At 34.6% G+C, this 9240-nt stretch overlaps 1 protein-coding gene across 1 annotated transcript in view; it reads right to left on the reverse strand.

Moving 5' to 3' along the window:
• DSC1 (desmocollin 1) overlaps positions 1 to 8736 on the reverse strand; it is a 29436-nt gene extending 20700 nt beyond the window's left edge. The window contains exons 1-5 of the mRNA XM_054583845.1: positions 8674 to 8736; positions 6033 to 6117; positions 4580 to 4782; positions 2873 to 2992; positions 1853 to 2008 (exon numbers count right to left, since the gene is read on the reverse strand). Coding sequence (XP_054439820.1) covers positions 1853 to 2008; positions 2873 to 2992; positions 4580 to 4782; positions 6033 to 6117; positions 8674 to 8736 — 627 coding nt within the window. The remainder of the gene's footprint in view (positions 1 to 1852; positions 2009 to 2872; positions 2993 to 4579; positions 4783 to 6032; positions 6118 to 8673) is intronic.
• Positions 8737 to 9240: the final 504 nt, after the last annotated feature.

The following is a 9240-nucleotide window of genomic DNA, read 5'->3' on the forward strand; positions in this document are numbered from 1 at the left end:
TTCCTATTCCATATTTACTCAAATAATTTTATAACTTGAATCATGTTTACTTCTGGTTGTTATACTTCCCTTTATGAATTTTCCCAATATTTCATTGTTAATTCAATCTTAACCATGTTAATGGATACTAGAAAAAACATGACTAATTCTGAGAATTGTTCAAAAGCCCAACTTTGAGTATTAATTCCAAACTATTGTACTCCTTTGTCTTTTAAAGTATGTCAAAAAAACAGCAAAGTAGCTGATTTTAATTTTAAACTAATCTGTCCTTATTCCCTCTGGCAATGTTCCCAATAAAAAGTCAAGATAGAGAACAGGTTGGCCAGTGAGAAGTAGCTGAAGACCAAAAAAATCCTTAAACAAGAGTAACATCCATAAACAGGATGTTATCTGCACAATTAGAAAATGAAATGTAAATCACAAAATATAGAGCAGGCAGCTTTTTCTTTCTCCACAAGCATGACTGCTAGTGTTAGATCTTTTTGTGAAGGAAATATAAAAGCAGCAGAGAACTTATATATTTATATATATACATGCATATGCATGTATATATATAAATATACATAATGTATGTATTTATCAATTATGTATTTGGCTTCTTGACAGAAAGATCAAAATGTTCGCAAACCATTTTACTGAATTATAAAATCCCTAAAATGAAACATTGCTGCTGTTTAAAAAATTTCAATACCTTTTACAGTGCTCTGATATCCTTAGGATATGGTCCTTAGTGTGGATTATAAGGTCCTTCACAGCCTATTCTTTTCTTACCACTCTAGCCTCCAATTTCACACTCTTCCTCAGCTTCAACACACTCCAGCCCAGATTTTTTTTTTGTTCTTATTGATTTCTACTTAACAAATGGGTCTTTCTATTGTTGATACCTGGGTTTATAACACTTAGCTACTGCTTTCTCCCCTGCCCCATTCTTAAGTCCGTTCAAGCATGTCTACGTAGCCACCAACTCCTACTCATCTTTCAGATGTCTACTAAGATTTTACTTTCTGGACTGCCCAAGTATGAGATAAATTTCCCTTTTATGTGCTCACAAAGAATTTCTTTACTACACTCTTATAATTCAAAATACCAACCGTGTAAATAGTTTCATTCTCTATCACCCTGAAATTGTGATTTTCTCTTACATGTCCATGAGAACATTAAGGATACAAGTGAAGTTGAATCAGAAAAGAGAAGATTTAATTATCAGAAAAGTTAGAATTTTTCTTTGAGCAAAGATTAGATAGAATAAAATGAATTGGTAAGCTTACTCTGGATTGCTAAAGAAATAGAATGATAGTCAAGATTCTTGTTGCTGAAGACACTCAGAGGGGAAGAAAGCACAATACTTCTGAAGAGGCTGGAGCAGCAGCTCTCAGCCTTACTTTGGCTACGTTTAGAATCACCTTGGATGACTTCAAATTTTCAGTTGACTGGGCCCCATCTCAGAACAATTTAATTGGAATTTCTGGGCATAGACCAGAACATTAGTATTTTTTTTAAAGTTCTTACGTCATTTCTAATGTACAGGCAGGGTTGAGAGTAATTGAATTATATTATTATATAGAACTTTGAAGTCAATAAAATTCACTCCTGCTGTCCCAGGAGTCTAAAAATTAAAACTTGTCCTTTAAAATTCTGTCATTATATTTTCCATAGCTATCCTCCAATTTTCTTCCCTTATATCTATTGTCTTTCTTTACCAATGGCATCAATAGAAATTGAAGTTTATATCACATATTGATAATATTTAAAATATGAAATCAAATGTATGATTCTTCTAATACATAAACAACACTGAAAATATTAAACCAGTGATAAACATAATTCTGTATAAGCAATCCAAAAATCTCACCGGAAACTCTTGATATTGCTCACGATCTATGCTTCGTGTACAAAAAATATCCCCACTATCTTTATCTATGAAGAACAAATTGAAGGGCTCTTTGTCCACTCCTGGTCCACTTATGGAGTAAAAGATGGTGTAGTTCTGTGCAGCATCAGATTGGACCTATAATAACAAGTGTCAATTTAGAATAAAACATATCTTCAACCCAACATCTTGTGATAGTTTATTTTTTATCACTTGCTTTTTTTCCCCCTACTAACCTATTCTTTCTTTTCTCTGTTTATCTAATCAATATGCCCATATTTTTAAAATATTTGTTCATAGTCTGACTGTGCAAAACCTCAAGCTCTATCATTTATTTGAGCTCACATTCTTTTGTGTTGTCTCCATATTTATGGAATACTCATGGAGTTAAACATAATTTTACAATTCTTATTCACTAGTTTTTATTCCTACATGAGTTATAGCAACAGTTTCAGTAATTTTGAGTTATTTAGAATTGAAAGTATTTGTGATTTAAAAAATGTGGAAATAATGCAACTTTACTCCCATAATTCATTCTTCAATAATCTCATAATTTCAAAGCTGGCTTATGTTTACACTACAGTTATGTGGCAGTGACACCACCTTTTTGTAAACAGAAATATTGGACTCTTTTTTGGTGAAGATATGTGATAAATGGAGAGTTGAATTATGTAAAATCTGTAAGCATGTCTTCTGTACTTGAACGCTAAAGTCTGGTAGGATATTTAGGAAAATCAGGGTACAGACTTAAAACCATCAGAAATTCAAAATATCAAACGTTTTCTAAGTGCTAAATATGGTTTCTAGAGGAAAGTAACAAGTTACACTGAGTTACTTTTATGAGACCCTATTTCTGGTGAATACATGATCCTTTTAAGTAACAACAGTTTAAAATACTGTTGCAACTCAAGTGGAAATTTTAAAACAGCAGCAGCAACAACAACAACAACAACAACAATAACAAACCCTCCAACATGTAAAATCGAACAAGATGAAAAGTACCTGCTGCACATGTTGTGGAAATGGACCTAATGAGTTCTCCATCAGTGAACATGGAATAGGAGCCCATCGTCTCTTGTTGCGCTGGAGGACTGTGTCTTTGGCACGTTTCTTTTTAGAAACCTGCATTTGTTGAGAAAGGAAAAAATACAGCATTGCTTATCATTCTAAAAACTGTGATTTTTATATATACAGGGTCCAGCAGAAGGAACGCCTGCTTGAGTGTGGTTGGTAGGTGCAATAATTTAGTTTTAATTTGAACATTTCATCTAAAATGTCATATGGTATGCTCGAGTGTGATGTTGTTTTGTTACAGAATTACATGCTCATGATTTTGTAATAAAAAAGGGGTGTTATTTCTGCTGGACCCTGTATATCATATGAAAATAAGTCAGGAGTATGTAACAATTTCATGAGTAACCAGCCTCCAAATTATTCCTGTTTAGTTATTTTATTAATTGGATAAACACACTTACATACACATACAAGAGTAAGAACCAGTTTCTCACCTAATTCCTGATTTAACCAAACAACCTGAATTTTATAAGGCATTTGTAAAAGAGACGGTCTTGAGAATAGACCCCCTAAAAATAGATAATCCATTAACAAATATTTAAGAATTGATTTTATTTTACTAGAAGTGTTACAGCTAAAATTTTTAAAAATGCTAGCTGGATTTCAAAGCATCTGTATACCTATATAAAGATACAGGTAAGCATTTATTCATATATGTTTTACTTTACATGATATGGAGACTTTAAAATTTGGACATAAAAATAATGCTTTTTTAAATTTAATCTTTATTATATTTTTTCCATTACCATTTAGTCCCCTTACACCCCTCTCCCCACTGCAATCACCATCCTGTTGTCCTTGTCCTCGAGTCCTTTTTCCTTGTTGCTCAATCCCTCCACCCCCTTACCTCCACCCTCCCCCACTAGCTATCATCTGCTCTCCATCTATGAGTCTGTCTCTGTTTTGCTTGTTAGTTCAGTTTGTTTTGTAAGCTTTAAGCACATTCTAAATGTGATGAGTTTTCATAATCAAAAGAAATTTAGATGGCAAAGTCTCATAAATTGAATCTCTTAATAAATGATATTATAAGACCAAATTCTTGTGCAGAGTTGGCTTAAAGTGAGATTTGTGTGAATTCCAGTAGCCTTCTCCCTTCCAATTCTTTGATCACCACCATTCACTGCAAGAAAGTGAGTCCAGGGTAGGAATATTCAAACCAATCTTGTGGATTGGTCATCACTTCATTCTCTGAAGAGAAGGACCCCAGAGGATTTTCAGTTAAGATTGGAAGAAGCTTTGGCTAATCTTTTCCCCTCTTTAAAGAGAGACTCACATTCTCATAGACACTTGGGAGAGAGCCACCCAGGGTGGAGTTCCACACATCCAGCCTGAATCAACTTGTGCTGTTTTAGACCCACCCTTGTTCTCTTTCTTAGTGCCACACCACAAAGCACTGTCTGAAAGCTTTGACATTCTGACTTTGCTCCCTGGCTACAGAGTTGTTCGTTTTTATACCATTTTGTATATAGCTCTACCACGCCCTAAAGCAGTCTAGTATTTACATGTGTTAATTATCAGTCAAACAGACAAACACAGTGAGCATTAAAGAGTAGTGACTTTTAACATGGAAGGAAGTCCATGAAATGAAGGACTCACATAAGCAGGTTAATATGGTCAAATCTTTGCCTAATATACCTTCTTTCCTCTTGCTTCCAGTACAATTTCTATCTTTTTCTGTTCCTGCTTCTGACTGTCTGAAAGAAAAATGGAAAAACTCTTCCTTTGGGAAGACAAAATGAGGTCATGTGTTGTGTAAATTGAGCCATCTTTAAGAATTCTGAAGTCAGGATCACTTGACCGGATTAGGCTGGCTGACTGGAGACACTCCTTCAGATTCACTAGAGGGAAGAAATATCACAGTAGTTTGTAAGATGAAACAGGAATAGAACGAGTTTGACAGGAATAACAACTGCAAGTTAGTGCATGAGAAGCAGAAAGTCACCCTTGGAATTTGTTGAGTACCTACTATTCTAAAACTGAGGGATCATGAAAATTAAATAATTAAATTAATGAAGTCATAGTTTCTATTACTGTCATCATAAATTAATTTATAAATAAGCACATCTTTTTAGTGTCACTGGATTTATTGTTTCCACTTTAACTTTTACTTATATATAAATTTGTTGTTTTATATTATATATAGTACAATTATGACATCAGTAGATTTTGAACTTGTTTACAATAACCTGTGATAGTTAAATCTTGCCAAAAAATAAGAAAACTGATCTGTACATATTGATCAATAATATTGCAAATAATCATTTTATAATGTATTTTGGAGATTTAATAAACACAATACTTAGTATATGTTGTGTTTGTTGTCAAAATATTTTCTTCACAGATCCATATAATACATTTAGCATATTTACTGTGTATCTTTAGAGTAAAGACTGTATACCCTTGACATGTATTAAGAAGATGTAAGGGATTAATTTAAAGCACTGGTACAAGCAATCTCTATCTTGGAAAATATACCACTTCTGGTTTCAAAGTGTATTTTTCTAAACGTAAACTTAAGCGAGCGAAAATCTTTGATGGAAGGAATGTTATGTGTGCACTCTTAACAACCAACATACACATCAGGCATTGCTGTGATAGCAAGAGTAGTTGAAATTTTATTTGACTTTCAAACAGGCTATTCTGTGAAATAGATCACATAAATTCTTGCTGGGTACTGGTTCATTGCAATCAAACTCAAGCACTATTTTTCTTCGGAGGCATTTAAGTTTTGACACATCTGTTTTAAATGTAATCAATTAAAGCATCTTGACTTTGGAATTTTGGCAACAGATTAGTCAATATGAATTAAAATATGCTTTTAGCCTTTTGTGTCTTGCTTTGTTTTAACTAATCTAAGAGAATTTAGCCCTCTAGTGTTTACTAATTTTTCTGGCATGAAAAGTATACAGTAAACTTGGCACTTTTGTTGTTTCTAACCACTATTAAAAAAACAAACAATTCATCTTTCATTTTTGTTGATTTTTAATGCTAAGTAGCTACTATATGACTTTTATCCCAAACTTTACAAGAGTAGCCTAAAACTAAATGTACTAGTTAAATCTATGAAAATTTTAATACCATTTCTCACCTTTTCCTACAAGGCTTTCAGCCTGAAGATGAGAAGGAACTTGAAGAGAAATTTTCTGACAAGCATCGCAAAACAATATTAAAACCTCAAAACAAAAAAAAACAACAGGAATTACATTTGATTACAAACTTTCATGTTACAGTTTTGCCTTACTGATAAAAGTATTGTCAATTTCAGCAGCAAAGAAAGCTTCTAATCCCTTGACTTTTTTAATATTCATTTTTAAAGGAAACAGCAAAGAAAGTGGCCCCAGGGGCACCACTGACATTTAATATCAATGAAAAAATTAAAGTGAACAGTAGTTCTTAGAACCTAAATCATATTGTATAATTTTAAAATGTATTATAAACCACTGATTTTATATAGACGCTATTATCTCTAAGACCATTCATAAGTGCTATTCTCATCTTTCTAGCATAAAGTACTTAACTCTGGAATATAATAATCACATATTTGTACACAAATCATCATTTTCACAGACCCCCAAAATTTGAGGGTATAAGTCAAGTATAAAAATATTTGGAAAATTTTTTCACCCCTTAAAGAAAAATACCCGCTCCTTAGATTGGCTTGGCATAAATGTCAAAGTTTAAATAATCTCATTCACAAAACTAATCTAAAAATTACATATTTCAAAATATAGAGAGTGCCTTTCAATGGAGTAGAGATATCTAATTAAATTCAAAACACAATTATTGTCTTCATTAAAAAACTAGGTAGTTTGTCCTGGCCAGGTAGCTCAGAGCATTGTCCTGATACACCAAGGTTGCAGGTTCAATCCCCAGTCAGGGCACATCCAAGAAACAACCAATGAATGCATAAACAAAAGTGAAACAACAAATCACTATTTCTCTCTCTCCCCCTTTCTCTCTTTCTGCAAAGTCAATTAAAAAACCACAAAAACAACTTTTTTTAAAGCTAGTAGTTCAAGGAAAGAAGGTTTATTTGCACCAGCATCACTACGAACAGGTGAGTAATGTGTTGTACTGTGATGTTAGGACAGGTACAATGTCACTAGGTGATAAGAGTTTTTCAGTTCCACTAGAATCTTACGGGACCACTGTTGTATATGTGGTCCCATTGTCGATCCCAACTTTGTTATGTGGTGTATGATTGCAGCTTATAATTTTACAAAAACTCTGTTAGGCAGATAATACCAAAGACTGCAATTTAAAAAAGTCATATTTATTTGTCTTTAGTTTTAATTTAAATAACCACTTTTTAAAATGAGACATTTTAATTTATTTGACTTTTTAATATTTTTATTCCTAATACCAAGGAATGAACTAAACTATATCTAAAAACCTTTCTAAGCATAAAATATTCTATTACTTTATGATCTAAATATATAATGTGGAAAGAGTGTTTTATAATTAGAAATATATACACAAATATACACATCCACATACATATATACACATAAACACACATATATACATATAAACACACATATATACATATACATATACATATATATATACACATTATTCTTGTAGGATATATCTACATTCCCATTCCTACACCCATCTTTTTTCCTTCTTGCTCAGGACCTTCCTTTGCCAGCAGAGCCAATGGATGACTCCCAAAATATTATTCTTCAAGTCTTCAGGTTAAATTAGAAGCTTAGCAATTTCGAGGAAGGATGAATCAGATGCTCTTTTGGTCATTATGGGGATAAAGGATGGATGAGCAAGGGATGAACCAAAAGATGCTGAACAGAACATAGACCAAAAGCAAAAGAATCCTTGAAAAGCTGTCATCACATCTTACCTAACCCGTACTAACTCAAGCAAGTTTCTGAGTTTTATTCACACCCCACCCCCACCAGGCAGTTACAGGGGGAGAACACCACCATCAATCCCACATCAGGTATCAGTTATATGGAAAAAATATTTATCCCCATACAATAAAATCTTTTAATTCTGAAAATATAATTTGAAGTTAAAATATTTTGCTAAAATGTAAAATGAAGAAAATTCAGGGTTTAGAAATGCCAGATATGTGAGACAATTCCCTTTTACCCCCTTCCCACCAAAATAAAAATTAGCACCTGAGTTCACAGTTATAAAGCTATTAAAAACCTAAGTAGAAGCCAGGTCAATGTTATTTGTTTTAAAAAAAACTGTTACAGTTTTCTTATTATTTTTCTCAAGTAAAACCCCTTGCCTGAACTAAGAGCTCCACCCTTCTCTTAGCTCCTCCTGTGTAAAATTAAGAAAGCTTTGGATAATTCACATCTTTACCCAGAATCCTTTTCATCTTCTCACAGCTTAATGGAACCTAAGCCTGTTAAATAACTACAGCTTATTTAGTGACTAGCAGCAAAAGCAACCTTCCGAGCCAAATGCCTGAGGAATAAATACATTCCATTACTCCTTAAAGAAACATCATAGCAGGACTGAACAGGGGATTCCCTTAAAAAACTAACGATCTGGCCTTGAGCACTTGAAGAATCAATGAAATAGCTGCCTTTCAGCGTTCTGAGTCTTTCAACTCTTCCTGGGAATTTTCTGAGATCTGTTTTTCTTTTTCCCAGTTTAATTTCTGTGCCTTCCACTCCCACCCCTACTCCCGTTCAAGCCGGAGAGAGGAAGCACAGAGTAACCTGCTAAAATTCCTTAACCCTTTGGTGGTTACTCACCAGGAGAGAGAAAAGGAGCTGCTTACAGAAGAGGCTCCCTGGGGCAGCAGAGGCCACAGCCATCGGAAGCAGTCCCAATGGTCAGGGATGGTGACTGGATGATAGGGCAGCCAGGGATGCACAATGCAGGTTCTCAGTGGCTGGCACTGTGCAGGGTATTCTGCTGCCACCCGGGTGCAGGTCAGCTTGATTTGGCGAAGAGTCAGGAGTCAAGCGGTAAGTGACAAGAGGCGGAGTAGCAGGAGACTCGCTTTCCTCCTATTCCTGGGTCAGCCTTTCTCCATCCAATTCAATTACCTCTGAATGTAAAGAGGCTTCCTACCAGTGGGGAGGGTGGGGTACAAAACAGCCCCAGACCCAATCACTAGCTCCTCCTCACAGCAGCTTTCAAAACTTCTGCCACTTGACACATAAGCAGAAGCGAGAGGGAACACCCTCAATCCTTGGCCCTCCGCCCTTTCCCCCCAGGTCGATGCTCTGAAGTCCTCCCCAGTTATTACCCACTCCTACGTCCTTCCCTCCTTCTTGGCCTTATTAACCTATCTTGCCCCTGGGTACAATTGTGCC

The sequence above is a fragment of the Pteronotus mesoamericanus genome, unplaced genomic scaffold, assembly GCF_021234165.1.
Source record: "Pteronotus mesoamericanus isolate MK-2021 breed Mesoamerican mustached bat unplaced genomic scaffold, CSHL_Meso_final contig_74, whole genome shotgun sequence".
Classification (NCBI taxonomy): domain Eukaryota; kingdom Metazoa; phylum Chordata; class Mammalia; order Chiroptera; family Mormoopidae; genus Pteronotus; species Pteronotus mesoamericanus.